General features: G+C 43.2%; 2 protein-coding genes across 8 annotated transcripts in view; one reads left to right on the forward strand and one right to left on the reverse strand.

Moving 5' to 3' along the window:
- The window catches only part of kcnab2a (potassium voltage-gated channel, shaker-related subfamily, beta member 2 a), a 93,237-nt gene extending 90,257 nt beyond the window's left edge, over window positions 1–2,980 (forward strand). For all 5 annotated transcript variants that reach the window (XM_040052285.1, XM_040052284.1, XM_040052286.1 and 2 more), the window contains one exon: window positions 605–2,980. In XM_040052285.1, coding sequence (XP_039908219.1) covers window positions 605–694 — 90 coding nt within the window. In that variant the 3' untranslated portion in view covers window positions 695–2,980. The remainder of the gene's footprint in view (window positions 1–604) is intronic.
- Window positions 2,959–15,521, reverse strand: part of megf6b (multiple EGF-like-domains 6b) — a 59,344-nt gene continuing 46,781 nt past the window's right edge. For 2 of the 3 annotated variants that reach the window (XM_040052279.1, XM_040052281.1), the window contains 19 exons: window positions 15,313–15,438; window positions 15,080–15,211; window positions 14,605–14,733; window positions 14,363–14,494; window positions 13,963–14,091; window positions 13,738–13,866; window positions 13,265–13,393; window positions 13,047–13,175; window positions 10,808–10,936; window positions 10,533–10,661; window positions 9,956–10,084; window positions 9,652–9,783; window positions 9,436–9,564; window positions 9,212–9,340; window positions 8,470–8,598; window positions 8,227–8,355; window positions 7,584–7,712; window positions 7,365–7,493; window positions 2,959–5,796 (listed from right to left, as the gene is read on the reverse strand). In XM_040052279.1, the coding sequence (XP_039908213.1) occupies window positions 5,516–5,796; window positions 7,365–7,493; window positions 7,584–7,712; window positions 8,227–8,355; window positions 8,470–8,598; window positions 9,212–9,340; window positions 9,436–9,564; window positions 9,652–9,783; window positions 9,956–10,084; window positions 10,533–10,661; window positions 10,808–10,936; window positions 13,047–13,175; window positions 13,265–13,393; window positions 13,738–13,866; window positions 13,963–14,091; window positions 14,363–14,494; window positions 14,605–14,733; window positions 15,080–15,211; window positions 15,313–15,438 (2,609 nt within the window). In that variant the 3' untranslated portion in view covers window positions 2,959–5,515. The remainder of the gene's footprint in view (window positions 5,797–7,364; window positions 7,494–7,583; window positions 7,713–8,226; window positions 8,356–8,469; window positions 8,599–9,211; window positions 9,341–9,435; window positions 9,565–9,651; window positions 9,784–9,955; window positions 10,085–10,532; window positions 10,662–10,807; window positions 10,937–13,046; window positions 13,176–13,264; window positions 13,394–13,737; window positions 13,867–13,962; window positions 14,092–14,362; window positions 14,495–14,604; window positions 14,734–15,079; window positions 15,212–15,312; window positions 15,439–15,521) is intronic. The other variant, XM_040052280.1, reaches the window with a different exon arrangement.

Below are 15,521 nucleotides of genomic sequence, written 5' to 3' on the forward strand. Positions count from 1 at the left end.
TTTAGTGCAGTGCTGCCCGAGGACCTGAAGATCATGGGCAGTCAGTTCTGATTTTTAGCCTTGTCCTCTGCGCACAGAGATTTCTCCATATTCTTATTCAAAGGTTTCACAATTTTACATTAAAGAACTTTATTTTGAACTTGTTCCACAGTTTTGTTCAGACTGCTGAAACTCTGCCTCTCTAAGAGGCTGCTCTGTTTATACAGGGTCACGTTAGACCTGACCTGTTACCAATAAAACTACCTGCTGTTTCTTCAAAGTCTTCTCCAAAATGAGTTAATATTTTTCATGAAATACTAAAATGTCTGTTTTACCAGCATCCCAACGTTTCTGGAATTTATTAGAACTGAAGCCTTTTTACATATCGCTGTTTCTATAAAGATAAAAACTTGTGCATAAAGCTAATATATAAAACAACAAAGAAATAAAGTAAAAAATAAACACATGCCACTTCCGTTTTTGGATTTTGAGCTGGACTGGAGATTGCAACGTTGAGATTGTTTGTAAAAATCCTTTCAACACTCTCTATAGGTAGCGATGTGAAACTGCAAAACACCATGGCGACTGCAGTGCGTTCACCTCTTGTCTTTCTGTCGTGTCGTAGGTTCTTCCAAAGTTGTCGTCATCCATCACACACGAGGTGGACAGCATCCTGGGGAACAAGCCGTACAGTAAAAAGGACTACCGCTCCTAACGCGTGGCACAGCCCCGCCCGGCAGGGCTGCACCCGGCCTGCAGCCGCAGTGCCCCACCTTTGCCTGATCCTCTGTTTGCTTGAGCTTTTACTGAGTGAGACCCTGGCGCATGAGTCTGGCCACACCAAGGCCACGCAGGGCACCTCATTTAGAGTTACAGGGATAAGATAAGAAAAGGGGGAAAAAATACAGTCACCTCCACTGGAAATGACAGGATTGACAAAGAAAGACACAAACATGGAAAAAGAGAGGTTAGAGATATGCGCTCATATTTAAATTAGTTATACATTCAATTCAGCTGAACGTATTTTAAAACTATAGAGAAAAATACATTTATTAAAAAAATAAAATAAGCACACGCTTGCTTGGCAGCCAGATTTTTTTTTTTTTTTCCTTTCTATTTTTTTTTTCTCTCTTTTTAATACCGAATACAACTAAAAAGGAAGATGAAATTCATGCTGTATGAATACACGAGAACTATTGTTGCACATGTACCATAGCCATGCATTCGTTGTTTGGACGTTCTGTTTACAAACACCTGTGTACTGTCCAAATCCGTCAAGATTTCTCTGAAAGTGCTGTCGACATTACCAGAGCCTCCTCACGGGCTTCAATCAGCACTTTAGTACAGTCAGTAAAGGTGTTGGAAGGCAGTTTCAAAGAGGAGAGAGGATGGGTATTACAACAGTCTTATCTCACAGCCATTGCACTATAGAATCACATCGCCTCTTCATAATTCCCTCTCTTCATCCTCTGTTTCTTCACTGGCAGTGCGTTTGTCCAGCCTAATGCTCCGATGCTCCTCCTGTGTAAGCGTGGCTCTGACGTTCTGAAGTCATCAGGGCTTCCGTCCTTACAGTGAACCACCCGCCATGATGGAGCTTAGGAGCCAGGCTGATGTGTCTGGGCAACTTGCGTGCCACTGAAGAGATGAGCAGTTTATTCCTCCCTAACAGCAGGAACTGCAGTCGTGTTATATCAAACGCAGCGGCCTGCTTCACTGTGCTTCCCGGCCGCTTTTCTCGCTTTTTTTCAGGCTGAGGATTTTGGTGTGCAGGGAACGTTCATATCAGTGTTGGCTCAACATCCCATGGAAACTTCTCCTCAATCAAATTCAGTTCAAGTATTTTGCCTTATTTAGAGTTGCATCAAACTGTGCTTTGGGCTTGTAGACGAGCAGCTCGACAGCTGCCTCTCTGCGCTGGTCATGTGTCCCCGGTATAAACTGGACCGCTGAGTGGTGGAAGTGGTGTTTGTTGCTCCCTGACTGGGGGGGAAGGAGTCGTGTGTCTGGTTAATCGGTGAGTGGCAGCAGCTCAGGGAACGGAGCAGGCAGTTTCAGTCGTGTGTTGGCGTGCACAAAGTCAGGAGGTTGTATTTAGTCATCTGTTTTTCTCTCATGTGTGGACACTTTAGTGTGGCTTGAGCCAAAGATCTTCTTCTTCTTCTTCTTTTCTTTCTTTCTTTGAGAAAACAACCCAACGTTTCACTATTACAAGATTATAGAAATCATCTTGACGCATGTGCTGTCCAGCTTGTAATCTATCTATGGTATGGACTTTACTCCATAATATATCTTTACTTGACCGAGCTGTTACACTAGTTAACAAGTATGTCCTTCATATACAGAATGCGTAGTACAACTAAGTGCTTTAGGATCGGTAAGGTTTGTTTCAGGCGGCAGACGCCCCGAGACACGTCAGAAGTATTATTGCAAACATTTTGACAACGCCCTGTATCATTTGTTGTCCTTTGGGTGCTCTCTTACTGTGATTAAAGCACAAGTGGAAAGCATGTTACATCTTCTAAGCATGGACCCTCTTCACCCAGCCTACAGTACCTATGGGACAAACAAGGTGATGCTTTTCAAGCTTACTAACACGTGTAGATAACAAGTCTTTACTAACAGTTGATAAACTGTTGATTCTTAGAAGGAAAAAACAAGTGCAAATTAACATAACTTATATAAGTGTGAATGATAATGAATGAGGTGAAGCTGCTCAGCTAGAGTGGAGGGGATAAACATCACTGTGTGGGGTTTGTGTGGATGAGGTTTTGCTTGAGTATTACTCCTAAACAACAGCAAAGTGATTCAAGATCTGCTGTTGATCTGTGTGTGTGAGTGAGTGAGGGTTGTGAGGGATTGGGGGACAACTGAACTAATCCCGTGCTGTTGTATTAGTTGATCCGTGAATACGGCTGATTTGCCGTGTCTCTTGTAAGTCTGAGTAAATAATAACAGGCACAAGCTGATGCTGTTTTCTCAGAATTAAAAAAAAGAAAAAAAAAAAGAAAAGAACATTTTGTTCATTAGTCTGTGGAGTTTCTGTGTCTTAATATTTCCATCTGCAGGGAGTGGAGAAGAAGTCTGAGATTTAAAGGTTGAGTCTGACATTTTGGGAAATGTGCTTTTTCTCACCCAAAATTACAAAAGGTCTGATACTGAACTCATATTAGCTCAACACACAGACTGGAAACCAGAAGAAACTCATTTTCTCTTCTGTACAGAACATATTAGCCATTCATTATTAAGCTTTACAGATAAGGGTAGTCAGAGGGTTTTAGCCTCGTTCATATGTTCGTACTGTGTTCACCAAGGACTGTCTGATTGAGATATTGTAAGGATAACTTGTCAGACTCTCAGTTGGGAACCTGGTTTATTTAACACATAATCGGGTGTTTGAGTGTGCAGTCAAGTCCGTGCTGTGTGTGCACTTTCATCCTGTGCTCTCCGTTTCACCATCTGTGTGGGTGCATCTCTGCTCTGCTGGATAAACGGACACATGGAGGGGAGCAGAGGAAAGGGGAGACAGGTGAAGTGACGGTATCGTTACCTGAGTCGAGGACGGCTCGGCGCTCCCGTGGCAGCGAGGACCGTGTCGTTTCTCCATACACGTAACAAATAATTTAAGGCTGCAGTGGCAAGGCGTGACGCGCTTACTTTCAGGAATCATTTCTTTTCTAAATGTATTATTGATGATGAGAAAAGCAGTTTGGCTGTTTCCAGTCTCTGTGCTCTAAGGCGACGTCATATTTAGCAGCAAATATGCCGACGTGGCATATTTCCCCCCCTAAAGATGTCAGACTTTCCCTTTGAACGTTATCGCTGTGCATTTAGTTTGACCATCAGTTGTGTCCCAGCGTGCCGACCCGCTCAACACAGATGCTGTGTCGTAACGAGCTTCACGCGCACAACGTAGAAATAACTGAAGCTTTTGAAGCTTGTGTGTATTTGTCTGGTGCCCTCACCCATGTAGGAGAAAATAATGCTTTAAGAGGTCCTAGTTTAATCATATTTGCTGTTCTAACATGTTAATGACTAGTTCACAAATGAAACAGACCCACAGATGAATAGAGCTTATTTTACAGAAGGTTCTAGGTTATACAGAGAATATATTTTTATGTTCTAGCCTTTAATGCAGTAGAGAGAATTAAGAGAACTGTTTTTATTTTTGTCATCATGCTGCATTTTTCCTATCTGTATTGTATTGATTTGAAGACTGACAAAAAGAAGCAATCTTTGTGTTGTGTGTGCATTATGATGCTCAAATGCAACAGTGTGTGGAATTCACCCTGAAGACGACGTATTGAGAGCCTGGTATCTCCTGTACATACTCTGACCTTTGTATATATTTCTGGTTGTGATCACCTTTGCCTTTTTTCATTTTGATTTCATTTTGCAGGCGTTGCTATCTGCACTGTGCTTGAATCTGAGATTTAGACAGGATGTACAGCTTATGATCTTCAATGAAAATGAATTAATGATAAAAATAAGAATGGTTAAAAACCAACTTGTGTCTGTTTTTATTTTGGCATCTTTATTCATAATGTTTGGATTTGTTAGAGCGTCCAAGCCTCTTCTATCCAGTAGAAAACAAAAGATGCATTTATGACTTATTTATGAAATATAAATATGAGGCAATTTATACAAAAAATAAAAATCCTGAAGGAGGTGCAAATGATCTGAAGTGGTTTACATTGAACTTTTAAAAACTGTCATTACAGCATGTGTAGTCATCAGGAGTGTGCTTTACTGTCATATAGCATAAAGCTTGTGAGGATCAATATAATCTGTTGCACCGTACAGTAAAGCATCATAGCACCATTTACCCAAGGGTCATACTTCATGTTGTATAGACTGAAAACAACTTCATAGAAAATGACAGAACTGCATCATATTCAGTAATATCACCAACATCTTTACAAAAGTAGAGTATTTTTCTTATACAGTACCTTCCGCTGTATTTTGAGGGCAAACATATAAAACACAATGGACTGAAAGTGCAGCAAACCTGACTGCGACTTCCTCGCGCTGCACTCTGGAAGAAGAAATGCTTATCCTGAAGGTGAGACGGGTTATGTTTGGAAATCACAACCTGCAAGTGACAGTTTAACCCCAACAGTTCAAAGGACACTTTGGCACAAAAAAAAAATAATCCAGACGGGTGCAAACATGGAACTGCAGTTCTCATCAGAGCGTCCGTTTCCATGAATCTCCCAGCTGCTACAGTTCCCTGTCATGAGCTTTCACTCACTGGAGTCACTTCAGTTTAAAACTCCGGTCCCAGTTGAGATTTCATGCTGGTTGGAGCTGCTATAATGAGTTGTCGTGCCGTGATTGTCTTGAGCTGCTCCCATAGGTGAGGCGCGGAGGTCCACCTGAGGCGACGGACACAACGAGCTGAGAAATCCAGCTCAGCAAACGCACAGCATTCACATTTGATCAGAATAACAACCCCCAAAAAGTGGAAAGTGCAGCCTCTGCAGCTCTGCCCCTCACAGACAATAACTAAACACTGTCAGCACTTACACTTGGTTACTTACTCCCATTTCACCAGGTCAGCAGATCTGTCACTTCTGTTCTCACTCGAGGGCGAGCGGAGGCCTTCACCTGCCCTCCGTGTGGATATTTTCATGACGTAAGTGTTAAAACAGCAGGGTGTGTGTGAGTGTGTGTTAGTCACTGCTGTACCTTCCTGACAGGACGGTCCAATCCAGCTGTGCAGGCAGTCGCAGCGGCCGTTGCGACGGTCGCACTGCGCCCTGTTCTCGCACTCGCAGGTCTCTGAGCAGTCAGGCCCGTAACGATTCTCTCTGCAGTCTGACAGTAAACGGTGAAAAGCAAAATCCAAGCAGTTTAATAAAGCTACAAAATGGCGAGGGCACATTACATTTACTCAAATATCGAGCGCAAGTATTGTTTACGGGGCAGCTGTGGCTCAGGAGGTAAAGTGGGATGCCTACTGGTTGAAGGGTCAGTGGTTTGATCCCCAGTTTCCCTGGTTTGCATGTAGACATATCCTTGGGCTAGTTTTCCCAGATGCATCCAGGAAGCATGAGTGTGTGAATGTTAGCCAAAGCTCTTAAACATAGAAAAGTACTTCAAACAGAAGTACTGCTGACTTCACATCATCCTTTTTGTATTGGTTACATTAAGGATTCAAAATTCCCTTAAAACCCTACGAGTTTAATAGGCTTGTACACCGACCCAGCACAACGTTATGACCCGTTGCTGGTTCACTTCTCCCTGGACTATGTTAGATAGATACTGACCACCGCAGACCATGCACACCTCACAGGAGTTGCAGTTTTAAGAGATGCTCTGAGTCACTCATCAAGCCGTCACAATGTGGCTCCTGTCAAACTCACACCAATCCTTATGCCTCCATCTTTCCTGCTTCTAAAACAGCTTTCAGAACAAAATGTTCACTGGCTCCCAACACATCCCAACCACTCAGTGTTATGCCTGATCAGCATATATTACATGCTGACAGTGGAGGGAAACATATTTTTGCTTCATATGTTTTCACTTGAGGTCAAAATATAAAAATGTCAAATCTTGTTCTCAAATAATATAAAACAAACACTTTTTAACACTAATATCCAAAAATATTCAGTGCAACACAAGGAATGCCCACTATATCTCCAAATATTTTGCAATTTTGGTACATATGGTAATTGAATTTAATTATGAATAATGTCTCTGATTTTGTCTTTTCATATTGTAATATTGGTTTTCTGTTTCTAAATGTAGCTGGGCACTATATATGACAGGAGCCATTTTTAGGCATTAAAGTATTTACTAAAAGTCTATTTTACCAACTCTTTACGTGCATTTATACAATAATACTTTTACTGGTAAGAAAGCTGTGTGTGTATGTGACGCCTGCAAGCTAGTTCAGGCTAGCCGCTGCAGTGAGTCACACTCGCTCTCTTCAAGTCTTAAACCAAATCAGTTTGGGTTAGGGTCTAAGCTGGAGAGTTGGCCAATGCAAGAGTTTCACTCCTTCCACCAGCCCAGCATACACGTGTAGCTTTGGGGTGTTTTTACTACATTCTCCAATTTCTATATCATAATTGCTTTTGTAGCCTTTCATCTTAACCGTCACCTAAACAAATTCTTCCATTTATTTCTCTGAAATACTCGTCTCTTCCATCCATATTAAAGGAACAAGCTGATTGTGTATGTGACTGCCATCATCACATGTATGCTGAAGTAAATGCAGTGCATTCATCATAGCAGCAGTGCATAAATCTCACTTATGTCTCTGTTGCATAACTCATCATCGCTAATGAGTAATGAAGGCACATCAGCTGAAAGTGATGTCACTGATGAAATGCAGTACGCGTTTGATGGCTGTGTATTCTCAAAAATGCGTGAGAGATTACCAATGTCACATCTGGGTCCAGTCTTCCCCGAGGAGCAGAGGCACCTTCCTGACGCAGGATCACATTGAGCGTCGTCTTCACAGTCACAGATGTGGACGCAGCCCTGACCGTAGCGACCCCGTTCGCACGCTGAGTGAATGATTGGAAACATGAGAATAAAATAGGCAAAAACACGCCAGTTATTCTTTGATTTCATCTGGGAGAACAGATTGGACCGACCTCTGTGACAGCGCGCTCCGTGAAATCCTGGAGAACAGATACACTGACCCGACACCGGGTGACAGGAGGCGCCGTTCATACAGTCACACTGCATCCGACACAGCGGGCCGTGGAAACCAGGGGGGCAGGCTAACGAGTTTGGGGGGGAGGGGGATTCATGGGAGGAGAATAAAAGTCGACCTTTAAAGTTTAAATCCTGTGCATTAATTAATAAATGACTGTAAACTTAAAGGCTCAAATCTGACACCGTTAAAGTGGAGCTGATTTGATCGAAATATTCTTCGAAGCCTTTTGATGTTCAGTGTGTTCAGATAAATACAAGTTAAATTTCAGGTTTTTATAAAGACTTCTTCTACTGTGACATCTGTGCATCGGCATGAATGATCCCATCAGGACCTTAAATACTACTGAGGTGCTTCATGTGTACATTCTTCTTCACTACATGTACTGCAATCTCTCACACAGCCTTGACTTCATTCAAAACTTCAGCAACCGTGAACAGAAAATATTAAAAATAAAAAAATACAACATATACAAAAAGCATTAACAGAGCAGGATGTTGTGCAACTACATGACTTACTGATATGTTTTTGGACAACAACGGAGGTCATTCTTTGTGTTTGTGTGCGTGTTCAGTTCTCACCATGTTCACATAGATGCCCATAGTAGCCTGGACCGCACTGACACGTCCCCGTCACTCTGTCACAAGTGCCATTATTTTGACAGCTACATTTCAGCTGGCAGTTGGCACCAAATCTTCCCGCGGGACATTCTGGGACAGGAAGAATAAAACAGAGGACATGACAGATCAAATATGTGGTAATGGACAGATGTAATAAATGCAATATTTTGATGTTTTTTTTTTTTTAAAAGAGTAGGTGATCACCTTTGTTGCAGTGTGCACCAGTCCAGCCCAGACCACAGGTACAATTGCCGGTCACAGAGTCGCACACTCCTCCATTACTGCAGTTACAGCGTTGAGCACATTCTGCCCCAAACCAGCCCGCAGGGCAGCCTGAGGCAAACACACACTCCAATTAAACTTAAGAAAATATCCAGGCAAGAGTCATAACATGCTGTAGCTCTGAAAGCACAGTCTTCTATTCTTGCTCATTATAAAGGATTACAGGTAAACAGTAATCTGGAGCCTCCTGTTGTATTTTCATAATGTTTTCAATGGTGTGGACTGTGGGAGGGCCAGGTTAGCACCCAGTCTCTTACTGTGGATTCATGCTCCTGTAATAAGTGAAGAATGGAGTTCGTCAGTGTGTTGCTGAAATAAAGTATTAGTTTTCAGCCTTGTCTTTTATTTACAGACTTCAAGTGTTCTATTCATTAAATGATGTACTGTAGATGATGAAATATATTAATTTTCACCCAAATAGTCTTTCAGAGTGACTCAGCCTTTCTAGGGTGCCTTTTCTATATAGACAACTTATCCACCGTCTTGTTGTACCTCTATTGTCCTAATACTATTTACAGCTGGATATATGATATAATACTTACACAGCCCTTATTACATGAATGGAAACATAAAAGAAGAGTTTGAAATCAACAGAGGGCCTGTTTCCAGAGATCTAGCTCACAGGCCATACAACACAAATGTATCAGCAATAATGAAAGCTCACCATTTCCACAGTCCTCTCCTCTGCGTCCAGGGGCACACACACATCGACCGGTGACCGGGTCATTCTGGGCTCCCTCTCCACACAATGCCACCCGGGCACAGTTGACACCGTAGCGCCCAGCCGGACACGCTGTGACCACAAGGATGCATCACACCCTTTTCACTCCACACCGTAACACTTATTTATTTAATTAACGTCATCATCAAAGTTTGACTCGGACTCACTGATGTTGCAGCGCGGTCCTATAAATCCTGCTGGACATTCACAGGCTCCAGTGGAAGTAATGCACTTCCCTCCATTCTCGCACTGACACTCTCTCTCACAGTTTGGACCATAACGACCCTCTCCGCAGACTAAAAATGAATAATAAAAGGGGTAGAAATGTTTTATTATGCTCCCTTGGTTTAGTGTTTATGTATGAATATGCTGTTTATGCATACTTTGAGCACATTTGGGGCCGTGGTAACCTGGAGCGCAGTAACATGATCCAGACACCGGGTGGCAGAGCTGATTTGTCTCAGAGCACTGACAGACCTGGTTACAGTTCTGCCCAAAGGTTCCAGGCAGACAAGCTGATAAAAAGGAAAGGTTCATTATAATAATTAATAAACAGTATGCTTAAAGACATTTTTACTTTCTGAGGCACCAGAAATGTCTCTTTAATTTTGCAGTGTTTATAATTCTTAGGAAGGACTGTGGCATTGAATGTAATTTGTCAGAAAAAGTTAGTCCTGGGGAGCTCACTCTGTTCGCAGCCGTTGCCAGTGAATCCGGGAGGACAGCCGCACTCTCCAGAGATGTGGTGGCAGGATGTGCCCTGTGCACAGCTGCAGCGCTGCATGCAGCCCTTTCCAAATGTACCCGGCAAACATGCTGAAGGATGTGGAAGGAAAAGAGAATGAGACATTTAGTTCTGCATGTCCCAGTTTTAACTCTTCATGGGAATTAAAACAGTTAAAAAAAGAGAAAAGGAGTCACATAGGAGTGTTCACTCTTATAGGCCACACGTGCAATTAGAAGTAACATACAGTAGGTGGACATGGCCATGATAAATGGACTGGAATAAAACCTGTGTGCCTTATATTTAATAAGAAATGAATTAAAGGGATAAACATGCACAAGTACAGCTCAGAAAAAAATGAAAACTTGCATAAAAAATGCGAAAATAGGTCAAGGAGCTCAATCAAAATCGTTTCGTTTTGCCTTATTCTGCCGTTGAATGCAAAAAATTTAAAATATAGAGTTAATTATTGAAACAGTGCAAGTTTTGCCCACTAGAGGTTGCAAGAGCACGAGATTTTCCTTAACTGTGGGCTCTTACCTTTATCACAGAGCTTCCCTCTCCACCCTGGTGGACACTGGCACTCTCCGGTGACATGGTGGCATGAAGCTCCGTGGAGACACTGGCATCGCTCCCGGCAGCTGACGCCAAACAGTCCAGCATCACACGCTGAGCAGAAAAATGTGCAAATGAGAGGCTATAATTAACAAAACCCCTCAGAACCGCAATCACAGTGGTAGAGTTTCCACAGTGCAGCACTTCCCCATGACGTCAAAATTTCTGTAGATGAGTTTGTTTTTCACTCGCGGTCTCACCTTTCTCACAGCGCTCTCCAATCCAGCCAGCGCTGCAGCTGCACCGTCCGGTCCGTCTGTCACACTGGCCGCCGTTCTCACATTCACACCACTGCTGGCAGTCCGCCCCGAATCGGCCGGCCACGCATTCTGTGTAAACACAGCAAGAAACACAAGTGAGACAGAGGAAGAGAAAGAACAGAGACATCTTGATTTCAACAGCGCACAAAAGGGGAAGTTGCTCTGTCACATTTCTGCTGAGGAGTTCAAAAATGGCTTCGTTTTTTCCCCCCAACAGTTTATAATTGGACTGAGTATGAAGTTGGCAATCACAGGTAGTGGCCACAGAGTTTGGAGGGGAAAGACATTCCAGCGACAGGATTAGAGGTTTCCTGAGCACAAAGAGGGGGCTGGGCCTGGCACAGCCTGATGGGGAAAGGTTGTAACAGGCACAGAGGGAGGATAGTGTGTGATGTGGAGCTCAGAGGGAGAAGGAGCTGGAATGTCATCGCCAGGTCGACAGAGACTTTTGCAGAGGAGCACGGTCTGTGGTGCAGAAATGCACTCGCTGCCAGCAAATACCCAGACTTCAGGCAAAAACAAATGAGCTAAGGCAGCAAATTGAACCCAGTCTCATGCATTTCCTGAGCAAAGTAAAACAACCACAGGCCACTGTTTTAAATGTTTACTTCAAGGTTCAGGTGATTTTATTCTTCTGCGTTTCTGTCGTGACTAACCATCAACACTGCAGCTTCACAAAAATCAGACGTCTCTGTGGCTTCACGGGGTGGTTTGGAACTAGATGAGGCTGAATTACCACATAAGAATCTATACAGGTATGTCAAATGATCACATAACCGCTATAGAGAAGTACAGTCTCACAAGGATACTAGTTCACGGGCTGATCTTCTGCTTTAGCTGGAATTAAAAACAGAGGTGTGAATATATATACATCCAGATCTGTATGAGATCCTGATGTTGGTAAATTGGTAGTCAATCTTTTAGGGGGTTTGTGTGTTTTGTATATCTCTGCACGTCATTCTTATCAGCACAAATAACGAATATCCAAAAAGAAAATTGCTCCAATCTGGAAATATGGTAACAATGAGAAACACAAGCAAGAAGATGGCCACGTAGACTAAAACAAAGGACAGTCACACCTGTGAGCGGTTTTCCTGCACGGTGACGGATTATTTATAACATTTCAAACATGCTCATTTTTCAATTTTAGCTTCAAATGAAATTGTTCAGATAAACAGGCTTAACCTCACTGGGTTTACAACTAGTTCATGATTTATTACATCTAGATTGGACTTGTAATTCATCATTATCGGGCTCCAAAAAGCTCCCCGAAAAGGCTTCAGGCTGATCTAAAGTGCTGGAGCGAGAGCGCTGACAGCGACTAGAAAGAGAGCATATTTCTCCCATATTGACTTCTCTTCATTAGCTCCCTGTTAAATCCAGAATCTAATTTTAAGAATAATCAGACCTTACAGTACTGTAATACTTCAGCAGAACGATTCCCTCTCAGACTGCTGGTTTACTTGTGGGTCCTAGGATATTTAAAAGTAGAATGGGAAGCAGAGCCTTCAGCTTCCAGCTTCCAGAGTTTGGCTTAAAACTTTCTTTTTGATAAAGCATGTGGTTAGAGCTGGAGCAGGTGACCCTGAATCCCCTAACGCTTCAATAGGCCTAGGCTGCTGGACATCGTGCAGTAAGTATTTCCTCTTCACAAACCTTTTTCACTCTCTGTGTTTATACATCACCCTGCATTTAATAGTTATTATTAATCTTTGGCTCTTCCACAGTCTTTATCCCGTCTCTCGCCACTCATCCCTGGCTGGTTGCAGCAGGTGGCTGCCCCTCCCAGAGCCTGCTTCTGTTGCAGATTTATTCCTATTTAATTGAAGTTTTTCCTTCCCACTGTTGCCAGGTGCTCACTGATAGGGTATCATCTGATTGTCTGGGTTTTTTTATGTATTCTCTGTATTATTGTTGGGTCTTTACCTTAATAATATAAAGCACCTTAAGGCGACTGTTGCTGTAATTTTGGTGCTATATAAATAAAATGAACTGAACTGATTTATGTCAGCATTTTTTAGATTTCAGCATGGTGTTCTTCTTTTTCTATTAGCGACAGCCAAAAGTACAAAAATAAGACTCAAGTTACAATAAATCAGTTTTTTTTTCCCTGATCCATGTGAGAGTGCTTTAGTGGTAACACGTGGAGACTCTTACTCACACTATCCTTCAGTCTTACCCAGTTCACAGGCTGTGCCTGTCCAGCCGCTGGCGCATGCACATTTTCCACTGGTCTTATTACAAGTGGCTCCATTCTGGCACAAGCATCGCTGCTGACAGTCTGCTCCATAAAACCCAGCAGGGCACTCTGAGAAAAACAACCCAAAAACAAACATCTTGTGACCTGTTCTTTACCTGTTGTACAGGTGATCACTTCTTTCTGATGTATAAACTCACCTTTTGTGCAGTTGGGTCCGGTCCAGCCCGGCGTGCATGCACACTGCCCACTGGCCGGGTGGCAGATGCCATCGTTACGGCAGCTACAGTTTCGGTTACATCCTTCCCCATAGAAACCAGCTGGGCACGCTGCCACGTGAGAGACAAACAATATCATTACCTCCTGTTGAACCCTGCTGATCAAAAGTGGAAATTCCAGTATCTGGTAAATAATACCGGCTTCTGCATGGGTAACATCAGGTTGGTACTTTCTCATGTGTGACGGGGATGGGCTTTCCCAAATAACTCTGAAACCAAGCGTGCTTTTGTTCTACTGTGATTCAGCGTCTGAAAGGTGTCCTCACTTCATATGAAGCTCCAACAGATACAACGATACAAACAAGCTGAGTCTTTGATTTCACCTTTTTTTTTCCTACAACACTGGACCGCATCTGTTAAGTTAAACGAGTCTCTGTGGTGCACCTGTTACTCACTCAGGTTGCAGAACGAGCCGATCCAACCAGCGGGGCAGGAACAAACGCCGCTGACATGATCACACGTCGCACCGTTTTGACACAAACACTTTTCCTGGCAGTCCAAACCGTAGAAACCCCCAGGACATGCTAGAACGCACACACAGATGTAAAGACTCTCTGTTACTGGCATACATACATGCTAAGTAAGAGAATTTGGCTTCACGATCAAGCAGCTCCTCTTACGCTTTTCACAGAAGGTCCCCGTCCATCCCCTCTGGCAGGTACAAGCTCCGCTCACGTGGTCGCACAATGCGTTGTTCTCACACTGACACCGATGGCGGCACCCGAGACCAAACAGACCTGCTGGGCACTCTGAAGGAATATCACATACAGCACAGTTACAAAATATGATGTAACAGACCACACTGACATATTGCACAAAATATACAAGGAGCATTTCAAAATGTTACTTTGTGCTACCTCCAGAAAGCACCAAAGCATGATCGCTGCACATGTGAGAATAAGTTAACTTGGAGAAATGTGGGCACCAATCTGAGGATGTACTCGAAGCATTATTTAAATAGTGAGTATAGTGAGAAAGTTAAAGTATAGTCACTTTAAAAAAAAACCTATAATAACATACTCTGATGGCAATGAGTTCCAGTGAAACCAGCTTCGCAGTTGCACTGGCCTGTCACAGCGTCACAGCTTCCGTCTCCGTTTCTGCAGTCGCAGCTTTGTGAACAGTCGGCCCCCCAGTGTCCCGCATCACAAGCTGCAACACAATCATATAAATGAGCTCAGTTTTTTGTATTTGGTTTTTCCACATATACGTCTCCTTCTGTTTAGCTCTGCAGCGATTGCTTCCGTGCTTCAGTATGATACCTTTCCTGCATTTGTGCCCAGTCCAACCAGGAGCACAGGTGCACCGCCCACTCGCAGGGTCACAGCGAGCGTTGTTCTCGCAGATGCACTTCATCTGGCATTTTTGACCAAAACGTCCACTCGGGCACACTGCATGAAAGAAAGAAAAAAAGACTGATCTACCACAGCCATCTGCACCAAACTACATGAGAAAAGCACCAAGTTCCCATGACATTTCTTCACTGCCATTCAGCCGTGAGTGAACACTGAAGAGCCAGCGGTTAGTGGAAGTGGAGTTATATTTCTTCTTCCAGGGAAAACATGGCTTCAAGCATATGAATTTGTAGAAAATTACCCTTCTGACTTCTACCATGTTCCTTCACTTCACATCCAAACTGCATCATTTTAATATTCCACAGTGCTGTCGTCCTTCTCATCTGGCTCACTGTTTAGTGCCTGTTGCTATGGAAACTTTCCCTAAAATGCTGCTACTCACAATTTTGGCAGAGTCTTCCCATGAATCCTGCAGGACAGTTACACGATCCGTTGTGTTTATCACATATGCCGCCATTCTCACACCCCGGGCAGATCTCTCCACAGCCTAGACCCCAGAAACCCTCCGGACACACTGCAAAGATCATCATGAACATTTTCATGATTTTTATCATGTAAAATTTAAGTCAATTGTTTAGGTTTTTTTAATTTATATAAAAAAATGTAAGCACTCACAGTTTTCACAGTGGCGTCCTGATGTGCCTGCTGGACACTGACACTGTCCCGTCACTTTGTCACATGGTGCGCCGGTGCAGTTACAAGAGTGAACACAGCCGGGCCCAAATCTTCCCTCTGGACAGGCTGACAGTGGACACGCAGGAAGGATTCGTGTCAACACAGGACCATGAAAACAAACACAAATAAGCCTAAAGCATGCAAAAATC

The sequence above is a fragment of the Simochromis diagramma genome, unplaced genomic scaffold (assembly GCF_900408965.1).
Source record: "Simochromis diagramma unplaced genomic scaffold, fSimDia1.1 OVJJ01000389.1, whole genome shotgun sequence".
Classification (NCBI taxonomy): Eukaryota; Metazoa; Chordata; class Actinopteri; order Cichliformes; family Cichlidae; genus Simochromis; species Simochromis diagramma.